At 46.5% G+C, this 23,121-nt stretch overlaps 1 protein-coding gene across 2 annotated transcripts; it reads left to right on the forward strand.

The window, feature by feature from the left end:
- Positions 1-1,193: 1,193 nt before the first annotated feature.
- Positions 1,194-19,182, forward strand: LOC119401743 (transmembrane protein 45B). Of its 2 annotated transcripts, none has more exons than XM_049418130.1 (2): positions 1,194-1,228; positions 17,340-19,182. In XM_049418130.1, the coding sequence occupies exon 2, from the start codon at positions 17,402-17,404 to the stop codon at positions 18,218-18,220; it is 819 nt and encodes a 272-aa protein (XP_049274087.1). In that variant the 5' UTR covers positions 1,194-1,228; positions 17,340-17,401; the 3' UTR covers positions 18,221-19,182. The 2 variants fall into 2 exon arrangements, with proteins under 2 accessions (XP_049274087.1, XP_037524628.1); XM_037668700.2 differs by lacking the exon at positions 1,194-1,228 and adding an exon at positions 10,516-10,733 and having other exon boundaries at positions 17,340-19,181.
- Positions 19,183-23,121: the final 3,939 nt, after the last annotated feature.

Genomic DNA, 23,121 nt, shown 5'->3' on the forward strand with positions numbered 1-23,121 from the left:
AAGTCAGGGTCACCTGACCGAAAGGTATCGCTAGTCGCTGCCATTCAGCGTTGCGGATGCGCCGGCTCCGCGAAAGAGAGGGTGAAAAAAGAGGAGGTTGACGCCAGGCGAGGGCGTGGTGGTGTGGATAAAAGAGCATCGCTACTTTCCAACACCAAGGGGCTTTAGGTGCTAGTAGGTACGGCAGTCGGGCAAAAATACGCGCAATTCCCGTTTGTTGGCTTGCGTTAAAGGGACTGTCTACCACTCGGAAAAATTTTTCTGATTGTGGTGAAAATGAGAAGATTGTTCGTCACATCGTCGGCGACAAGCATGCTTTTGTCCCATAAAAAGGAATTATATTTTTGATTTGATGTTGAAAATCGTGAAAGCATGACTGCTAGCGTCACCCAACGGCGATGTGGTTCAATCTACTGGTAGGACAAGAAACCCTCGCAGGTAGAGTCATTTTGCTTAAAAACAAACATCTATAACTTAAAACTGCATTTTACGCACTTGAGGCAGCTTTCGGTTGCGTCAGAGAGCAATTTTTTGCCTTTTTTTCCTGACGCGTCTAAAAAGGCGCCCGGTGGCGCTGCTTGCGGCGCCGCCTTCGATTTCGTCTGCTTCGTACCGTGCCGCTGTATTGCTGTTAGGATGTCCCACATGTGCTGCGCTGTGAAGGCGTGCATTTATAGTCTCCTTTTGATGAATCAACTTGGCTTGGATTGCAGCAGCAGTGCTAAAATAAACGCATAGTCTGTGATAACAGCAAAAGAAGTGTTCTGTAATCGTATAAGGCTTCATTTAAGCGCTAGCGTGCTGAAAATGACTGTTACATTCATTAGATTAGTGTTCAACGAAAATAATGTAATCCTTCAGAAATCACATGTGCTTTCGATTTTAATTTTTACCGGCACTACAATCGTCATCGCCTCCACCAACCAGTGTTGTGGGCATGTTTCACGCCAATGGAAGAAGACCGAGCGCAGATCGAAAAATTCTGTTTTAAAAATTTCTACTCACTCTTCAGAGAAACCGCTGCAGGGTTTGACACTTCAGGCTGCATGCTTTCGATTGCGGTACAAAACAGAAAAACGATGAAGGATGGTAGACAGCCCCTTTAACATTCACCGATTCCTCTCGGGCGAATAGGTGAACAGATGATTTAAAACGTGTCATCGGCGATCATTCTTACGTCCGTTTTGTTCGTCAACCATATGGTACAGAGCCAACGAGTGCCCTGAAGGTGAGTACGATCCTGCGGAATGTGAATGTGGACGCGGGTTTCTTGGAAATCGCTTCATCGGCAAGCTGTCGATCAAGTTTAGATAAATAGTTTAAAGGAGGAAGGTGTAGCTGTCGATCTAGCCTGCGGGCGGACCCGGTATGAACATGGCCAATCGCTCCTAAGTGTTGAGACCACGTGGCACGGGAACTTATAGGGTCGGTTGGTCGGTGAGGCTGAGTCGGCATTGCAGTTTAGTGTGTTGAGTAATATCCGGTCGAAATGTATATAAGTTTGGTGACGCGTCGATAGTCTAGTGATAGTTGTGATAGGGGGGCGACCCTCGGGACTTACAAGGGTGAATACAAGGACCATTTCACCGATCCATGAAACAACAGCACATCTATTTTGTGATTGCCCACTTTACGTGTCGCAGAGTAACACGCTCACTTCAACGTTGGCAGGAATCGGTGTGGCAACACTAAGTGAGACTGGTATTTTGGCAGCTATGCGCGACCAGACAGTCACCAAGTGCTATCAGGGCTGTGATAGACTTTCTTAAGAGCACAGAACTGTACACAAGACTATATCGAAACCACTATGTTATGTATTTATTGTATATATGCATAACTCTTTCCTCTCCCCATCATCACTCCTCATCACTCCTTTTTTTCCCCTTTTCCTTTTCCCCTGTGCAGAGTAGCAGGCTAGAGCGCACTAGCTCAGGCTGACCTCTCTGCCTTCAAGTAAATTCTCTCTCTCTTATTGAATTTTATACACGAATTCAACTTACTTGTTTCGTGATACTACGTAAATATGTCATGACTAAGAGAATACATAAAAAAAGGTGTGATAGGTGTGAGACCCGCTAGCGAACTATTCTCTCTCCTTCGTAGAACGCTATGGAGATGCACGGACGCGTTCGGAAAACGCTTTTGCTTCTATGTTGTCTCCCTTTCGACACTGGGACACCAGCGGGTCTAAATAACGTGTTCCACGAGGCGAATTCTTTCGCAATCTGCGAAGGCGATTTGCGAAGAACAGCAAGACGCGAACGCCAGCTGTATCAAGTACACGGGCGAAGAAACAAACATGGCAGCCCATCATGCATGCTGCTGGGGTAGCCGCGTTCGTCCGAGATCAGTACTCTGAACTTCCATATGTTAACCAGGGTGTCTGAGAAGCACGTTTCTTAGGAGGCGCAGGAGAAGGAGAAAAAGACGCCACTTCATCGTCCCTGCATACATTCCTGGACGGCCAGTCTATTGTCGCAAGTTCGAATCTTGCTGGCACAGTGAGAATATTGCTTTCCACTTTTCTTGCATAGCATTTCGGTAACCCACCGACGGAAGCCGGCGTACGTCAAAGCAAGCCGTTCCACTTACTTAAAACGATATCTGCGGACAAACTCGAAAGGTCGTTTGGAATAGGTGGAAACGGCTTCGCCTTTACTGCAGTGTGCGTGTCACGCGGAGCGAAATGACATTTGCCGGCCAAGCAACGCGGAGGTACTCAGTAAAGTGTGCTTCGTCATAATGGTAAAGCTGCATAAAGAGTTAAATGATTATATAAACATTTATGATGAATATACCTACACGAAAAATAAATGTCATTAAATGCGCTGGTCAGGAAAGTAAGCTCTCCATCATTGCCGTTGCACTTAGAAAAAAGAACGCGTTAATTTAAAGTATTTAGTCGTTTGGTTGAGACAGAAATAAAAAGAGAGAAGTGGTGGTATTTGACGAGCACTAGACAGATTTGTCCAGAAGGGTACGGCAAACAACGAAGTGATATAAAGCGTGCGCTGCCGATGCAGAAAACACGCCAAATACGACACAAGAAGGAATGGCTAGGAACTCTAAGCAAGCTGCTGACGTTGCACTTAATCACAAGAATTGTTTAGTCCAAGGTCCATGAACGTTTCGTAGCTCAGTAGCTGAGCGTCCTTGATGAATGCCGAGTTCGGACATTGGTGCTCTTATTTCTAGGTTAAGTAACCCACAAAACCAGATTCGATGGGAATTAAGAGGCTGAGGTGGGCTAGTTCCTTACCTGAATTATTTTACATAGTTTTCTCGAACGTACAATGGGACGGCAACACGGCAAGAAACATTCGGCATTTGTCCTATCTGTTGTTTCTTTGCTGCGTCCCGTGCCACTGCGCGCCGACAATACCATGTTCCAGAACTGATTATTTGGATTACGTCTTCCAGTACGTTTAACACAGTGCATAAGGCGACAATATTATTATTTTTTACGTACACAGATAGAATCATATTCGGGTGCGACTTTGGGAGTCTCTGGAATTTCCTCCTCAAAGGCGGATACGTACAATCCTGCACCAATGGGCGAGCACCAGGGTTGCCAGTGGTGGCTACTTTTCGCCAAATTGGCGAATTTGAGAGGCCCGTGGCGACCTAAAATAATGAATGGCGACATGGCGAATTTTTGGCGATTTTCAGCTTAGGTCTCCACTGAGTTATGCATCCTAAGCTCAGTGCCTTCCCAACGAATGAGCGGCACTATTCTCTGTATTTTTCTGGGTTTTGAGGAGCACATTGCGCGCCGTTCTGTATGTCCGTCCTGTAACTCATGTGTATCTCCTCAATTCATCTAGATGCTTCTAACTCAATTCATCTAGATTCATCTAGATGCTTCAGAGCTTCGCTAAAGTTTCGCTTCTGAAGGGGCTAGATGACGGGTTGGTCGTGTGTTCCGGCCATTTGTTCCGCCAAAGCTCCAACTATTCTGAATAGCTTGGCGGCCTATTCACCGCTGCAGTATCCCCTAATCGAGCTCGTATAGCGAAGATGGGCGGATACGCGGGTGTTCGTGCAAAAAAAAAAAAAATATTTATTCAGGCATTTTCTACTGTTCTCGGTGAGCGTGTGCAATGAAAACAATTGCTATATAACATTTTACAATGTCTACCCGTTCAATTATAACGCACTGAATTGACACGGGTAGATATAAGTGATTATATATGTAAGGGACAGTGGCGTCCGGTATCATATTAGTTCACACTGAAAGGCATAAGACTCACTAATGAACGATACCTGTAAGAATTCTGTCTTACTACTTTCAATAAACCTGTTAATCCCTTTTTTCATATGAGGTGATGTAAAGCTGTCTACAAACAACGCCTTCGCAGCTTTCGCCTAAGGTTTACCGCACTTTTACCTTTGAAACGAGCGTACAGGGATGGAAGGATATCATGAGCGTTTTTATCCTTTTATACTTGCGCTTCCGCGCACATCTTGCGGCTAGTCCGAGAACCAGATGCGCCAAGCACTCCCATGGTGGTGAAGGGGCGATGTGCCTGGCATTGAGAAATGTCAATATACTTTAAGGGGCTTTGAATGGCATTGTATTCTACGGGGCTATACATCAGTGGAAGTTCTTATTACTAGGATATGCCGCACATATCTAGAATGGCGACTTTTTTGGCGAAATTTGTAAAAAAATGGCGACTTTTGGCGACTTTCTGCTCGTCGTTTGGCGACATTTACTCGAAAGTCAGTGGCAACCCTGGCGAGCACCACGAACTGACGTCATGAGCCGGATAGCCAGGTGAACCCGCCTTCGGAGAACGTTGCCGTGTGCATGAGCGGGACCATTTCTTTAGTCGCGGGGAGATAGGATGCCGCGCTTCGGTTATCTGGGCGGGGCCTATCCGGACTTCTTAAGTAACAGCGAAAGCGTGGGCGGCGGAGAAGGAGGGGCCGCCGAGAAGAATTTGGTTAGTCAAAAGGAAAGAGAAATATTCCGTGAAAAAACAAAACAAAAACAAAGTGTTTGCGAATTTTTCGTCACAAGCTTACATCTTCCCCTGGCTCCGGCCGTTTCTTTATCTTCACGAATCATAGTTGACTGTTCCCAATTGACCTCGGAAGAGCGCATCTTTGTCTCTATTGCTCTTCGAGAACAATCGATAATCGATCTATATTTTGTATTCACACGGAGAAACGACTCTTGTTGATTAAACGCCGTATAACGCGAGACCTGTCAATCCCATCTGCGTACCTTCATCTAGCCATGCGTAATGTGCTGCATTTACGAGAATGTCATTCGAGCAGAAAGGCGTCTTTTGCTATAGAAATTATGCAAACACTTCTGTCGTATTTTTGCCGTCGCCGTGAGGTGAGCAGTGTTTCGGCATGTCGAGCCCGCGTTTCAGAGGGGGAGGGGAGAGGGAAGGGAAGTGGAGTGGGGGAAAGGGGAGAGGGGCAGTGGAGAGGAAGTGTGTGGAGATGGTTTGCCCATGCTCAGTCAGGGTGGTCACGCCGCACACCACCAGTTTGAACTCCCCCATAAGATGCTTCGCATCTAAAATTGTAAATTCCAAGCCGGGTGCCTCGACTACCGATCAACAGCGTTTTCTGACCATGCTGAAAAATTACTGTAGTGGCCCTTTAAGCTAAGTAATTACAGCTGCGAAGATGATGCCATCTCTTGAATTATACTGTACAAAGAGCATGATAACATAACCAAGCTGTGCCATAGTGAGGTACTATCTTAAATGATGCGATCGCCTTCGGTGACGCCCTCATTTGAGTGAAAACTTGATGGTATTAGCACCTGGTGTATGGGCACCTGCAGGATACAATGTTTCTGAACAGCCGTGTTATTACGCTTGGCATAGTGGCAAACTGCTGCGACACAAGGACGGTCGTAAGCACATTCCACAGTATAAAGACGCGAGGTACAGCTTGACTGCCGCTACAAATGCGACCACAGATTGTCAACAATAACAAAGATAAAGAAGAGAGAGAGAGAGAACGTTTTTAGAGAAAGGCAGAGAGGTCAGCCTGAGCTATAGTTTGCTCTGGCCTGCTTCTCTACACTGGGGAAGGGGGACGGGGGAACGAAAGAGTGAGGAATGACGATGGTAAGGTAGGGAGATAAGAATACAGCTCCGTGACACTGGGGCAAATATAAAGGCGTGCATCCAGTCCAGTGGCTTGTGAGAAAGCTACGACTGCTTCTATAACCACACTTGAGCTGCTGACGTCAGGCCAAGGACCTAACAAGTTCTCAGTTCATCTTACAGGGATATTTGCACCATAATGTCTCTCCGCCTTTTATGCTGTCTACAATATGTATGATGCCATTTATAATACATGAGTGAATTGTTTGTAAACTTAGTAAAATAAGCCATTATAACTACGCTTAGGTAGCTTCGCAGCACTAAAATTTGTTGTTAAGATACATATACTGCTGCTGCTGCTGACATTTATATAAAGGGCTTTAAACGGTTCATTGTCTATTCCAGTTGGAGAGTTTACGAGGAAAAAAATACGGCAGATCCCACGCACTGTGGGAATCGGTGTAATGCAAAGCAGACGTCAGAGAGCTGCCACATCGCCTTGTTTGTCTTGGAGACAAGTGAAGTCAATCATGCCATGGCATCTAGTTCACTATATATCGCATGTTTGACATGCATGCATGCATGTACAATCCGGTATATGCCATGCTAATGAAATGTATATTCTGGAACATACAATGCATGACCTGTCATTTATGTTCATGACGCTCTAGTGTCATGCCATGCCAATTTTGGTGTATATCCAGTTAACATAACGGCCGGAAGCGCACCATGACAGTGTCATGTCGATCATGTCGTACATGATATGCATGTCACGATATTCATGTTACCACCTCGCATTTATGTTCGCCAACAGTCTCGTCGCGCAATACCAATTTTGGTGTAAATCAAGCGAGCCAAATGGCCGCGAGGGCACCATGAGCGTAGCATGTAAATCATGTCGTACATGACTTGCGTGTCATGATTTTCACGTTACCACCTCTGATTTACGTTCATCATACAGTCTCGTCGCGCAATACCAATTTTGGTGTATATCAAGCACGCGAAATGGCCGTGAGGGCACAATGAGCGTAGCATGTAAATCATGTCGTACACGACTTGCATGTCATGATTTTCACGTTATCACTTCTAATTTACGTTCATCATACAGTCTCGTCACGTAATACCAGTTTTGGTGTATATCAAGAGAGAGAAGTGGCCGCGAGGTCACCATGAGCGTGGCATGTAAATCATGTCGTACATGACTTGCATGTCATGATGTTCACGTTACCACCTCTAATTTACGTTCATCATACAGTCTCATTGCGCAATACCAATATTGGTGTATATCAAGCGAGCGAAACGGCAACGATCGGACAATCAGCGCGGCATGTAAAATCATGTCGTACATGACTTGCATGTCATGCTTTTCACGTTTCCACCTCTCATTTACGTTCATCATGCAGTCTCGTCTCGCAATACCAATTTTGGTGTATATTAAGCGAGCGAAATGACCGCAAGGGCACAATGAGCATGGCATGTAAATCATGTCGTACATGACTTGTATGTCATGATTTTCATGTTTCCATCTGTCAGTTATGTGCGTCATACAGAAATGTCTCATCATACCACTTTTGGTATGTATCCATTCATTTAAATGAACACCATGAGCGTAGTATGTAAATCATGTCGCACATGACTTGCATGTCATGATTTTCGTGTTACCATGTGTCAGTTATGTTCGTCAAACAGAAATGTCTCATCATACCAGTCTTCGTATGTATACATTCATTTAAACGGTCACGAGCGCCCCGAGACCATATAATGTGAATCATGCTGTACATGACATGCTTGTCATGATTTGCACATTAGGACCTGTCACTTGTGTTCGTCATACACTATTGTCACGCCATACCAATTTTGGTATATATAAAATTAACGAAACCTCCACAAGAGCCCCAAGACTGTGGCATGTAAATCATGCTGTTCATGACATGCATATCATAATTTTCATGTTATGACCTGGCACTTATGTTCGTAATATGGTCATGTTATGTCATACCAATTTTGGTATATATCCCATTAATGAAACGGCCAGGAGAGCTCAAACTCGTAGGCGGCTAGATAGATAGATAGATACGCTCAAAGTCGCAGAAGTTCGCTAAGAAATGCTTCGCGTTTGAAAGTAAGGGTTTCAACTTAACTATGTCGTTTCCAGCGTAAGGAAGAGGAGTCGCTTTTAATATAACGAACTCTACGTCAACCTTTATAGAGCATGACAGGTGCACAGGCTGTGTCAGCTTATATGAATCACATCGCTCCCTTAATGAGCATTTAGGCAACAACAGCACTAAGTGTTGTCCAAGCTTCAAAACAAATCTCGCTGGCGTACACTTTGTCTCCGGATGTATCCACGCGTTTCGCAGTCTACCCTGCTGCGACAGGCGGCGTAATGGCGGCCGTCGTAGCAGATGACGCGGATGTCCTGATCCTCAGAGGAGCACGCGGCCATCAAGGCACCCTTGGTCGTGACACCAAGGTGGTTTAAAGAACGCACGAGTGCCTTTGCATTGAGGGTTTTCTTGAGGACCCTCGAACTCTAGGCAAATATTATGCGGGATCATGTCGTCAACACTCCTGTGGCTGCACCATTTTCTTCGGAAACAACTATGTCTTACTTTATCACAAGGAGTTTTAACGTGATTCAGCGTCACACGGAAATTCGTGGTACCCGATGTTGACATTCTTCATTGTCGTTCAAAGACACCATGAAACGCACCGGCTCCTCGCCATGCCCAGATATGGCGGAATACAACGTATTGCGGACGCCACAACCCTGTTTTAAAAGCGGAGTTGTTTAAAGGGGCCTTGCCACACTTTTTCAGCATGGTCAGAAAACGCCGCCAATCGGTAGTCGAGGCTCCTGAGAACACGCGAGCCAATCATTGTACCGCCGCACGCGGCCTGGAATTGGCAAATAATTCTCAAAGGCAGCTAGAAATGGCTCCCTCTTCTCTCGACAAGTGAGGCCATAAGCGCAAATGTCTGCGCCATAAACCCAATGTCCGCGGCCATTGAATGATTTGATTGATTGATTGATTGATTGATTGATTGATTGATTGATTGATTGATTGATTGATTGATTGAAAACTTTATTGGAATATATACAAAGCGCTCTCGCTTGTTGGCTTCAGCACCATGGTGTTTGTGCATCGTGAGCTACATAGTTACTGCGGCGGCCGCGGGGTGCCGACACGTGCCCACGCGCTCGATCGCCATCCCACTGAAAGTAAGCCGCACGTTCGAAGAAAAAAAAGAAAAGGGGTCAAGGTCATGACGCGTGCTCACGAAAGAACGCATCTTCTTGCCCCTTTGTCATCCACCTCACCCCCCCCCCCCCCCGCGCCCCCCGTTCTGCGTAGCTTTCAGCGCGATCGCTGGTACGAAAGGAAAGTGGAAGCGCCGGAAGCGTGCGACTAACCCCTGTAACTCCGCTCATACTTGAAGGATGCTAAAAATGCTTGTGGGAGTCGATTTGGGAGGAAATAAGCTGCTTTATTAAGGCCATTCATTGATTACTTGAAAAAGTGTTGCATTCCCTTTTAAGCCGGACGTAAGGTGTAATCCATGACTGGAAAATCCTCGCTGAGCGATGGCGTCACGCCCAGAGCACGTGCGCACAAGCGCAGCTGGTATGACGTCACGCGCCGCCGCCACACAGTAAACATGGACCTGCACGCGCTCTCCTCGTCCTCTTCTTCATCGTCGTCGTCTTCGTCTTCTGCCTCGCTCCCGGAACACGTGCGACGATTGCTCCGGCGAGCCATGCAATGACCCTGATGGGCAAGACAACAAGTACAGACAAAGAGAGAAGGAAAGAGAGAGAGCGAGGGAGACAAAAGAGAGAGAGAGGAATAAAGGTAGCGAAAGAGAGAAATTCTAGGGGAAGAAGTTTCTTCGCGAGGCGAGATTTTATTCCGCGTACACACGATCAGAAAGCGAGAGTCATAGCAATTCGGCTATCCAGGCACGCTAGCAGAGCATAGCATAGGCTTGTATAGTATAGTATAGTATAGTATAGTATAGTATAGTATAGTATAGTATAGTATAGTATAGTAAGGGGGTGGGATAGGTAAGTGACCGTGACGACAGATGTGAGTTGAGGAGGAGGGAAATGAGGTGTACAGAAAGTAAAGTGAAGCATAGAAAGAGAGAAGGAGACAGAAAAAGAAAATTAATAAATAGAGAAAGAAAGAAACTGAAATGAACAGAGACAAAAAGACGTACACAAAAAGCAGACAGAAGTGAGGAAAGAAAGAAATAGAGGAAGAAAGGAAGAGAAAATGTGCGATACTCAAGGCGCATTTAATAGCACGTACACGGCCTTGTAGCATTTAGCCACTATGGAAGTGCGACTTCCGCGGCCCCTGACCTATAGGAACGAAGACGTCAGTGCACTAAAAAGAGGTATCAAAATGCCACCACTTCGTCGCCGGAGGAAGGCTCATTGGGGAAACGTCTTTGCTTGGAAGATGTCCAGCAGCTACTAGTAGCTACAGCAGTAAGGAAAACGTACGCGAAATTCGACAACGTTTGTAGGCTTGTGGTAGCATTCATTGGTTCCTCTCAGGCGAACAGGTGAACAAGCGTGTGATCGGCGATCATTCTTACGTCCGTTTTGTACGTGAACCATATGGTACAGAGCCAACGAGTGCCCTGAAGGTGCGTACGATCCTGCGGAATGTGAATGGGGACGCGGGTTTCCTGGAAATCGCTTGAATGGCAAGCTGTCGACCATGTTTAGATAACAAAGCAGAAAACTTAGCGAGTTCGTTTGTATTCATCGTTACCGGAGAGCGCGCACTGACGACGGAGACAAAGAGGGCGCTCGTGTCGTGTTGTTCTCTCTTTGTCTCCGTCAGTGCGCGCTCTCCGGTAACGATGAAGTTTAGATAGATAGATAGATAGATAGATAGATAGATAGATAGATAGATAGATAGATAGATAGATAGATAGATAGATAGATAGATAGATAGATAGATAGATAGATAGATAGATAGATAGATAGATAGATAGATAGATAGATAGATTAGAGGAGGAAGGTGGAGATGTCTATTTAGCCTGTGGACGAATCCGATATGAGCACGGACAATCAAGCCTAAGAATCGAGGCCACATGATATGCCAACACCGCCAACACATACAGTCGGCTGGTCGGTGACGATGTTTACAGTGGGTGGGGTCAGTCTTGCAATCTGGGCCTACGATCGCTCCTCCAGCGTCTCCTTCGTGTGTGGCGGAATCTACCGTCGAAATGTGTATATGTTGGGTGACGCGCAGAGGTTCGGGTGATAAGTGTGACAGGTCTGATACTCGCTAGCGAAGCACTCTCACTCCTTTGGAGAACACTATCGAGATGCACGGACGCGTTCGGAAAATGTTGTTGCTTTCATATTGTCTCCCTTTCGACACTCAGACACCGGCGTGTCTAAGTAAAGTGTTCCATGAGGCGAATTCCTTCGCAATCTGCGAAGGCGACGTGCGAAAAACAGCAAGACGCGAACGCCAGCTGTATCAAGTACACGGGTGAAGAAACAAACATGGCAGCGCATCATGCAAGCTGCTGGGGTCGTCGCGTTCGTCCGAGATCAGTACTCTGAACTTCCATACGATGACCAGAGTTTCTGAGAAGCGCGTTCCTTAGGAGGTGCCGAAGAAAGAGAAAAGATGCCATTTCATCATTCCTGCAGACATTCCTGGACGGTCAGTCGGTTGTCGCAAGTTCGAGTCCTGGCACAGTCAGAATATTGATTTCCAATTTTCTTTCATAGCATTTTGGTATCCTACCGATGGAAGCCGGCGTGCGTCAAAGCAAGCCGTTCCACTAATTTAAAGAGATAGCTGCGAACAAACTCGAAAGGTCGTTTGGAATAGGTGGAAACGGCTTCGCCTTTACTGTATGCGTTTCGCGCGGAGCGAGATGACATTTGCCTGCCAAGCAATGCGAAGGTCCTCAGGAAAGTGTGCTTCGTCGTAGTGGCACAGCTGCATTAGGAATGAAACATGCGTATAAATATTTATGTAGAAAATACCTAAACACAAAATAAATGCCATTAAATAAGCTGGTGAGGAAAGCAAGCTCTCGATCATTGCCTTTACACTCAGAAGAAAGAACACGTTAATTTAAAGTATTTACTCGTTTGGTTGGGACAGAAATAAAAAGAGAGAAGGGGGGGTATTTGACGAGCACTAGACAGATTTCTCCAGGTGGGTACGTTGAGCAAGTAAGTGATATACAGCGTGCGCGGCCGATAGAGAAAACATGCCAAATACGACCCAAGAAGGAATGGCTAGGAACTCCAAGGAAGTTGCTGACGTTGCACTTAGTCACAAGAATTGTTTAGTCCATGGTCCAGGAACGTTTCGTAGCTCAGTAGCTGAGCTTCCTTGATGAATGCCGAGTTCGGACACTGGCGCTCTTATTTCTAGATTAAGTAACCCGCAAAACCAGATTCAACGGGAATTAATAGACTAAGGTGGGCTACTTCCTTACCTGCATTATTTTACATAGTTTTCTCGAACGTGCAATGGTAGGCAACACGGCAAAAAACATTTGGCATCTGTCCTATCTGTTTCTTGCTGCGTCCCGTGCCACTGCGCGCCGACAATAGCATGATCCAGAAATGATTAATTTGGTTACGTCTTCCGGTACGTTTAACGCAGTGCATAAGGGCGACAGTATTATTATTTTGATCATACACAGATAGAATCATATTCGGGTACAACTTTAGAAGTTGTGGGAATCGAAAGCACCCTCCCCTTTGTCGCCTCGTTCCCCAGCTAACGCGTGTGCTGGCCCCGCGCGGCTCGAGCGCCGGAAACCGCCGTTATTCGGGGTCATGGCGACCGTGGCTACGTCGGCGACATCGCCAGGCATTTTGCTTGGTGCGAGCCATGCGTCAGTCTTCCCCGCTCGAGCCACGCGTCCGGACATGTCCGGAGAATGCTCGCCGCACATAACGCTGGCACGCATCACTGCGCTTCGCCTGTCCTCGTTGGCCGCCAATGACAATCCACCTCTCCCATGAGCTCGCTTCTATCTGGCGCTAGCTCGCCGCGTCAGATGCTCTGAGGCCTGCATGGGAGGTTGACGCGCGGCTCTAGCACGCGGCTTCTCGTTCGTGTGCTGGACTGCTACCCTTTGTGTGATAGTTGTAGCGCCGCTGGCAAGCGTCGCAAGACTTCATCGCCCTTTGTGTGGTAGTCTTAGCGTCGCTGGCAAGCGTCGCAAGACTTCATCGCAAGACTTCATCGGTCTTGCGGAGTTACCCTGACGGCCCGCAAACCCGAGATTGTCGCATGTGCTGCCATCTGGGGTTAAAAACCCGTGTTTATTGTCAACCTGCCTCGAGTGCCTTTTCTATGCCGTGCCGGACAGTCGACGAACCCCACCGTAGCGTCTTTGTTCGCTGCGGCCGTGGAGAACGTCGCGCCCCTTCCCGGTCGCCTCGTAGGGTAAGCGTCTCTTCTTCTTCAGTGGTTATTGAGGAAAGGAAAAAAAGGCACCTAATTTCTGTCTGCCTATAGGCGACACGGCGCAGTGCCTTGTAGGGGTGGGGGTAAGGAGGGAATAAAAAACAGTAGGAAAAAATACAGAAAGAAGTGAGAGGGGCACATCCATCCAACGAAGAGAGAAGAGGACAGGAAAGATGGGGGAGACGGTTACGGGAGTTCAAGGACGGGTCCACGAAACACAGCCAGAGGCACGGTGCACAACATCGACGAAGCGGCGGAGGCCCCGACGATGAGCGGCGCACGGCATAGCGGGCGAAGAGACCGTCACGGGGCGCCGATCAGCGAGAGGTACGAGGAGTAATCCAGGACATCGCGGCCGGCACGTCCTTCTTGCTTGAAATCCAGCAAGCGAATCGCGTCTCGCAAACCTATCTCAACAAAGTCTGTGGAATTTCCTCCTCAAAGGCGGATACGCACAATCCTGCACCAATGGGCGCGCACCTTGAACTGACGTCATGAGCCGGATAGCCGGTGAACCCGTATTCGGAGCACGTTGCCGTTTGCATGAGCGGGAGCATTTCTTTAGTCGCGGTGGCGATCGGCTGCCGCGCTTCGGTTATCTGGGCGGGGCCTCTACGGACTTCTTAAAGGGACTGTCTACCGTCCTCCATCGCTTTTCTGTTTTGTACCGCAATTGAAAGCATACAGTCTGAAGTGTCCAACCTTGCAGCGGTTTTTCTGGAAAGTGCGTAGAAATTTTTGAAACAGAATTTTTCGATCTGCGTTCGGTCTTCTTCCATTGGTGTGAATCATGCCCACAACACTGGTTGGTGGACGCGATGACGATTGTAGTGCCGGTAAAAATTGAAAACGAAAGCACATGTGATCTCTGTAGGATCACTTTATTTTCGCTGAACACTAATTTAAGGAATCTAACAGTCGTTTTCAGCGCACTAGCGGTTAAACGAAGCCTTATTACACGATTACAGAACACTTGTCTTGCTGTAATCGCAGTCTATGCGTTTATTTTAGCACTGCTGCCGCAATCCATGCCAAGTTGATTGATCAAAAAGAGACGATAAATGCACACCTTCACAGCCAGGGGCGTAGCCAAGGGGGGGGGGGGGGGGGGGAGGAGTTGGGGGGGTTCAAACCCCCCCCCCCCCGAAATTTTTCAGTTTTGCTTGCGTATATATACACGCACACATACAAACGCACGCACGAACATACATAAAGTATGGTTGAACCCCCCCCGAAAAAAATTTCTGGCTACACCCCTGTTCACAGCGCAGCACATGTGAGACACCCTAACAACAATACAGCGGCACGGTACGACCAGTGCGGAAGGCCGCATGGTCGTCCCTTTAAGTTTTATAGCTGACACGTAGCCGAATCCGGTGTGAACATACTAGTGATGCAGAACTATCGATGGTACTATCGATACTATCGATAGCTGAGTCACTATCGAACTATCGATGGTGAAAAATACTATCGATAGCGCTATCGATAGTAAGAAATTCGATGGTACTATCGATAGTATAAAATCAACAGCGCGGACTCCCTGCAGAATAAACTTGGTTCCCCGCGCGCGCGGTACATAGTGTAGCCGTAGGAGCAGGCTGAAGGGCAAGAAAGTGGACATGATTGTGTTCTTCACCAGAGTGCTTTGCTCACACATGATCATAAAGTCAGACTGTTCAGCTGTAGCGGAAAGGAAGCCTTTACATGTGGTGGGACTGCGCGGCTTCAAATTGATATTGCATTTTCTGATTTCAAGATAAAAAAATACCATGAAGTTAATTGTAAGGCGTAACTGGTTGCTTTTGGATACGAGTTTACTGATGGATATATTCCGCCATTTTCACGGCGGAAATAATTAATTTCTTTGCCGAAAATTGCTCACAAATTAAGCGAAGGTGGTAGTAGGCTATCGCAAATATTTTGGCAATATGGTCGGCCAGCAACATCATCATTATTCACACCACTATCAATAGTATTGTCAAGTAGTTGTGACTGTGGAGAATGCTGCAGCAAGACTGGGAAATACGGAGCTCTTTATTTGGGCGAAATTGTGCACAGAAAATCAAAACTCAAAATACAAGCGATACATGCTGCGCACTGATAGTGGCGGGAGCAGTCATCAGCCTTTGAGTAATCTGATCATCGGTGGAACGCGTCGTCCTTTATACATCAGTCATCAAACCTGCCAGCTTTATTGCTGGTGCTCGCGTAAGCTCTCGAATAAACTTGACTATTCGCGTTCGGCGCGTAGTCTTAACAGAATTATCTAAAAAAATTGTGAAGCTTCTCAAACATTACGGCACGGTCTTGAAATACTTGAAATAACCGTCTGCGTCAAACGTTGTTAACAGTCTTTGTGGGTGACTGAACACGAATACGTCAAAACAAAGCAATAAACACGCGTGGCAGTAATATCGCTAGTAATAATAAAGATGGCACTATCGATAGTTTGTCGATAGTAGCACTATCGATAGTTTGTTTACACTATCGATAGTTTAAAAAAAGAACTATCGATACTATCGATAGTCAATTTACCGATAGTTCTGCATCACTAGAACATACCCAATAGCGCCTATATAATGAGGCAGCACGGCCAGCGCAACTAGCCATATCGTCGGTTGGCTGGTTACGGTAAGTTTCTCCGCCTGTGTCTCTTTCATGTGTTCAGGAATCTCCGAACCAAATATACTCCGAACGAAATGTATATTTGGTTCGAAGTTGCCCTCTCCTCCCATCCAACAAAAGAGGAGGACAGGGCAACTGAGAAAGCGCGGGCGGCGGAGAAGGAGTTGCCGCCGAGACGAATTCGGTGAGTCAAAAAAAAAAAAAGAAACAGGAATATACCGTGAAAAGGAAAGAAAGCAGGGGTGTTTACGAATTTTTCGTCACAAGCTTACATCTTCCCCTGACTCCTGCCTTTTTTTTATTTCCACAAACCATAGTTGACTGTTCCCAGTTGACCTCGGTATAGCGCATCTGTGACTATATTGCTCTTCGAGAACAATCGATAATCGATCTGTATTTCGCATTCACACAGAGAAACGCCGCTTGTTGATTAAACGCGGTATCACGCGAGACCTGTCAATCCCAGCTGCATACGTTTAGCTGGCCATGAATAATGTATTGCATTTACGAGAATGTCATTCAAGCAGAAAGGCTTCTTTTGCTAAAGGAATTATGCGGAAATTTCTGTCGTATTTCCACCGTCACCATTGGCGTCGCCGTGATGTCCCACATAAAGTTCGATTCAATAACACGGCCCCGCGCGCCGTACGTTCTATGTGCAAGTGAAAACGTGGGAGGACTGCCGACCATAGTTCGTTTCTTTACGTTGCACGGATACATGCATGTGCGTGTGTTTGTGTGCGTGCGGGAATCAATATATGGACAGTGATCTAGAAGGCTAGCGCTAAATGTGATATTGCATTTCACCTTCATTCCTAATCCTTCATACGTTTACTGCACATTACTTTTTCCGTTTTCCTTGTCTGCCCTTCTTCTTAACCTGTCCGCAGTGTTACGCGTAGACAGAGGCAAATAGCTGAGCTTAGTCAGTCAGTAAGAAATGCCGAATAAAGTGTGCTGGGGAACATTGGCGTATCCAGTGTGTGTGTGTGTGTGGGGGGGGGGGGGTTCAAGTCTTCCCGAAATTCAATTTTGTAGGTGTATATATAGAAGCACACATACAAACGGACACAGGAAATATGGATGAAATTCCCACTGAAAAAATTCTGGCTAAGCCCCTGCTGAGGCACCCCATAGTCACGCTTGTCTACCTTCCGTTCAATTGCAGGACAACAGGGAAGTGGTAGTTGCCTCCAGCGTGATCGCCGTCCAGGCGCCTGAAACACAAACATGGGGACCTTCGTGGGCCACATACTGCCCGGAAGCTTCACCTTCCTCTTCGGAACATGGTGGACCTTTGCGGTGTGGCGCAACTACGTCCGCAGCAGGAAGAAGAAGCAACGCTACGTGTGCCGTTGCTCGTACGCGGTTCCCTGTCTTCCCAGGAAATGGAGCGTCGAAGGCATCGTCAAGATCATCGGCTCCTGCGCATGCATTCTCATGGAGTGTCCCGCCCCTTTCAGACGCCAATACCTAGCTGATGAGAGTATACAGCACCTGTCCATCTTCGTGCTCTTCCTGCTCAACGGTGTCGTGGACGTCATGTACAACGCCGGGTTCCCGCTCCCGCCACACACGGACTACGCGACGCTGCTGCTCACCGTCGCCTCTGAGGGCCTGCTGCTCCATTTTCACCTGCACGGAAGGCCACATCTCGACGTCCTGATCCATACGCTCTTGGTGTACACCGTGGTTGCACTGGTGGCCTGCCTCTTAGCCGAGATGTACCGACCTCGAAGCGTTCTGGCGTCCCTGGGTCGAGCTTACTTTGCCCTACTGCATGGGACGTGGCTATGTCAGATCGGCTTCATCCTTTACAGTCCGCTGCCCGGAAACAAACCCTGGGACGTTAACAGCCACAGGGACTTGATGTTGGCCGCCAGCGTATACGCGTGGCACATAATGGCTGTGCTGGTCTACGTTGGCGCGCTGGGTGCTGTGGCATGGTTGGTGAACCGAATGTGCGGCAGGTTCTGCCATGACGTCGTTTCCGGGGTTATGGAGGAGGCTGATGACCTCCGTGAAGCCTTCATAAAGCGTAACGTGTGAAGTTGAGTGGAAGGGAATCCTGAAATGGACTGCGGCTGATGCTGCGGGCCAAGGATGATCTTTAACACCTTTCCAAGTAACCATCGAAAGGATTCATTCCTCAAAGTTCATTGCCTCATTAGTCGACCGCCGCAAAAATGTTTTGGAATCTGTCAACTGCGAGGGGAACTACATAGACTTGTCGCGCATGCTGTAATTACTTTCTCTCTTCTCTCGTCCCGACGAACGCGCTGTAAGCTAAGCAGGGAGGGTTGGCACGGGGGAAAGAAGTGAAGCCACGCGCGTGTCATGACCTTAAAGACTTTCTCTTTTTTTTTTCTTTGAACGCGCGGCTAACCTTGAGTGGGATCGCGAGCGCGCGGGCCTCCCGCGGCGGGCGCAGTAACTATACAGCCCACATTGCTCAAATCAGCCAATGGCCGTGAATTTGGGAATATGGCATGGTCATTTGAGTATATGCTATCATTTGTAGAGGGAAAAGAGAGCGATTTTAGCTGATTTCGAGAATTAAATGTAAATTCCAGGGCGGGTATTGCGCTGTAATATTTGGCTCGCGTGTTGTCAGGAGCCTCGAGTACCAATCGACAGCGTTTTCTGACCATGCTGATAAAGTGTTGCAGGGCCCCTTTAAGCTAATTACAGATGCAAAGATAATGCCATCTCTTGTACTATACTGTAGAAACAGCACGATAACATAACCGAGTCTGCGCCACCCTGAGGTGGTATCTTAATTGATGCGATCGGTTTCGGCGACACACTTACTTGGGAGAAAGTCTGATGGTATGATACCGGGTGTATTGGCATCAGCAGGACCCAATGTTTCTGAACAGCCGTTTTCGTACCGTTGGCATAGTGGCAAACTGCTGCGACACAAGGACAGTCGTACGCACCCGTCGGCAGTATCGTGAAATCTTACGAATGTGAAGGCGTCAACGAATGTGGCCCTTTCCAGAATACGACTCATAAGCAGAATGAGGATTAATACTCCCCAACATGGGGAAGTCATGTCAGGTTTGGTGGTGCCAGCAGGCAAGAAGGGGCAGCTCCAGATTTAGAATAGTGTGTCTCAGGGGAAGGGCTATTTGAGTTCTTAATTACATTCTATTGAATTACTTTCTATTTGAGCCCTTAATTACTTTCTTGGTGTGTCTTTTTGCCGCGAGTTTATATCATTGGGCACTTTTTTTTTTCTCTTATCAAATAAAAACGTTACCGGATTTGCATATAATGCCACCTTGCTGTAGTTACTGTGTCATTGGGTCTCCAGGTCATGTTGACCACGTCACATGAACGCCTACACGAAGCCGGAATCGCGATTCTGCTTGCTGCTGACAGAAAGAGTTCAGGGCTCCCTAGATTACGTAACGACGCGAACGTAACACTTTCACCGGCACTATCCAATACGCTGCAAGAAAATTGGCGCAGAAAATCAGTCAATATACATCAGCCAATATACAAAATCAGTCAATCAGTGAATCAGTCACTGTACAAAATCAGTCAAAATACTGCAAGACCGAAGGCCATGTAATCAGTTCTACGCCGACCCAGGACATGAAAACCTCGACTAAGAACAGCTTAGCTGTTTAAAAAAAGTATGAAGAGCACGAAACGAGCTCCTCTCATCAGCAAAGCAATGCTCTCAAAAGGACACTAAAGAGAAGAACAATTTTTCTGATATTAGTCAATTACTCTTTCACAATACTAAAAATCACCCCGCTTTCCGCGAGAAGCCGCTTGGTAAGCGAGAAAATGCGCAAAAACAAAATGCGGGTGGTGAGTCCACCTTTTAATTCACAGAGATTTTGACGGCGCCTGTTAGGTCCTACGTAGTTCCTAATCAGTAAAAATGAAGTACATTGTGCTCAGAGGGGGTCACAGGCTTAATATACCAAGATTCAATCAATTTCCTTATGCGGTTGTCTCCAGAATACGAAAAATACACTTTGAAATCCGTGACGTCACGCGCGGTGATTTCAGCGCGAAATATGTAAATGAAACTCTGACCTTAATTTCCTCCTTTATTAATAAACATAAGGTATTGAAATTAAAGACGTTACATTTCTCATGGTACAATTTATCAATCTAAACAGATTAATTGTTTCACTTTAGTGTCCCTTGGGCCATAACACCCAATTTGCGACCATAATCTGTTATGTGAATTAATCAGAAAGAAGCTGGCAAAATTTTAGCGCATTTGTCGGGTATTTCATTTATAATTGAGTATTTTTATAAACACGCGCGTGGCCCGAGAGTCAGTCAACACTTGTGCACTCGCGAGTTGCGACGTAACAAGCTGCTTGCTATGCGAGCATCAGTATACTCTGTCGAATTAGTTTGTTCCTTGTTCAGATGCGCGTGCAATAAAGATATTTCAGCTTTCTTCAACTTGGCGCTGAAGATGAACGATTTACACTGGCTTGAACTTCGGCAGATGACGACGGCTTCGCTCCATGCAGCACGTGTCGTCCCACATGCCATGGTGAAATGGCGGTCGCCGGGAGTGGGCGGAGTTTACCGCCGGCAACTTCTAGGGCTTATTTTGTACTGAAATATTCTTTCACAGTCTTTTTTTTTTTCATATACGTATAGGCACAATTGAACTTCTACTTCTACTTTTTCACTGAATACCGCAAGTTCATGGGTGTCAATGTCATGACCCGTTTAAGATTTGTATCTAGAATCACGATTCAATGTTTCACTGTATGTAATGTGGTAAAACGTAAACGACATGATGCTACGAGGCGACGATATCGGGAAAATTTTTTTAGCGTAACTGGATTCGAACTTAGTTGAAGAAGTAGTAACGATTAATAACTGCTGCACGTATTTATGCATGATATTTATCTACTGTTTAACTAGCTGTCTCAGTGTTTGCGGAATAATGTAGAAAACGGTACGGTCGGTGAAATGCGGCGTCCATGGTGATTCGATTCGGTGACGATGCAGTTACGCGATTCGCCGTTAGCGTCAGCGTGTGATGCCTCCTCGCCAGCAGCTGGTTGCAAATGGACTAACCGTGTTTGTCCGCCGCTTACATCTTCGAGTGCACTGGCACCGAATACTACGGAGCGCACTCCTTGCCGCTTCTCTCTTCAAATGACGACGCTTTGAAAGAGTGCATGTCGAGTACTAGTGTTTATTATGTGCGTATTGAAGCCATCTTTGCGCGGGATTCACCATATGCTGTGTCCAGGTGTGTGTTAACTACTACAGCTACCACAAATGTCTAATCATGTTCATGGACGTTAGTCATCGGGACGGACGTGTGCCACCAGGCGTCAGCGTTGGTGCGTCCACATCGAGCAGTGCTATAGTTGCCATATACCAATAGACATTATGCAAGCTCTCGTATATCATTGTATAATAAAGATTCAAGTACTTCTTCGAAGACACGTTTCAACTTCGGTTAATACCGATTCCTATGACGCATGGAAGCAAGAAGACGGGGCAGCATTGTGTGCAGTACACAGGCTATGTCAGTAAAAAAAGAACAAAAGGAAACAATGTCAAGTTGTACAACTGGTACCTCATGAAAACCAGTTACTGCAGTAAAAAAGACAAATAAACGATGCAGTGGACTTGGCGCACAAAATGCAAAACAGTGTCGTAAACACTCAATCGGGTATGATGCCGGCCGCGGCGGTTGCATTTCGATCCAGGCGAAATGATTGAGGCCCGTGTACTGTGCGATGTCAGCACACGCTAAAGAACACCAGATGATCAAAATCTCCGGAGCCCATCACTACGGCGTCCCTCATAATCATGTCGGGGTTTTGGGGCGAAAAACCCCGGCAAGTATATTCTAAACACTCAATAACATGTGTATGCAATTGGACGTACAATAAAAAAAGAACAGCTGCAGATACAAAACACGGAAAAATGCACAGATGCCGCGCTTGTGTAAAGTTTTATGGCGTACTACGCAACGACGTATTCATCGTTTTCATAAAGACTAGGTGCAGCTTCAGTGCCGCTACAAATGCGGCCACAGATTGTCAACAATAATAAAGATAAAAGAAGTTCACATTTCATCTTACCAGGATATTTGCACCATACTGTCCCTCGGTCTTTTATGCTGTCTACAATATGTATGATGCCATTTATAATACATGAGTAAATTGTTTGTAAACTTAGCAAAATAGGCCACCATAACTGCGCTTAGGTACCTTCGCAACACTAAAATTAGTGTGTTAAGATATATATATATATATATATATATATATATATATATATATATATATATATATATATATATATATATATATATATATATATATATACTGCTGCTGCAGACATGTATATAAGGGCTTTAAACGGTTCATTGTCTATTTCAACTGGAGAGTTTCCGGGGAAAGTAAGTAAGGGTTTCGACTTAACTAGTTCGTTGCCGGCGTGAGGAAGAGGAGTCGTTTTTAATATAACGAACTCTACGTCAACATCTACAGCGCATGACACGTGCACAGGCCGTGTCAGCTTATATCAATTACATCAATTCCTTAATGAGTATTCAGGCAACAACAGCACTAGTGTTGTCCAAGCTTCACAGCTTGGACAACACACTAGTGTTGCCGCCGTGTCACAGCACTAGTGTCACAGCACTAGTGTTGTCCGCCGCCGCCGCCGCCGCCGCCGCCACCGGTGTCCGTAACCAGTATCGATCGAAATAAAATAAAACGAAATAAGAAAAAAGTTCCAGGATGGAACGAGGCTCGAACCTGGGCCCTCTGCATGGGAGCCCAGTATTCAACCTCTGAGCCATGCCGGTGCTTGAAACTGCTTTGGAAAAAGGTCCTATACAGGCTTCATGTCGGGAAGGAACCACATTAGCATATGCAATATAGCGTGGTGGAAGAGTAAAATAAGCACCAAGCGTCGCACAACGCGAATTCTGTAACGAGGCG

This window comes from Rhipicephalus sanguineus, chromosome 8 (assembly GCF_013339695.2).
Source record: "Rhipicephalus sanguineus isolate Rsan-2018 chromosome 8, BIME_Rsan_1.4, whole genome shotgun sequence".
Lineage (NCBI taxonomy): Eukaryota > Metazoa > Arthropoda > Arachnida > Ixodida > Ixodidae > Rhipicephalus > Rhipicephalus sanguineus.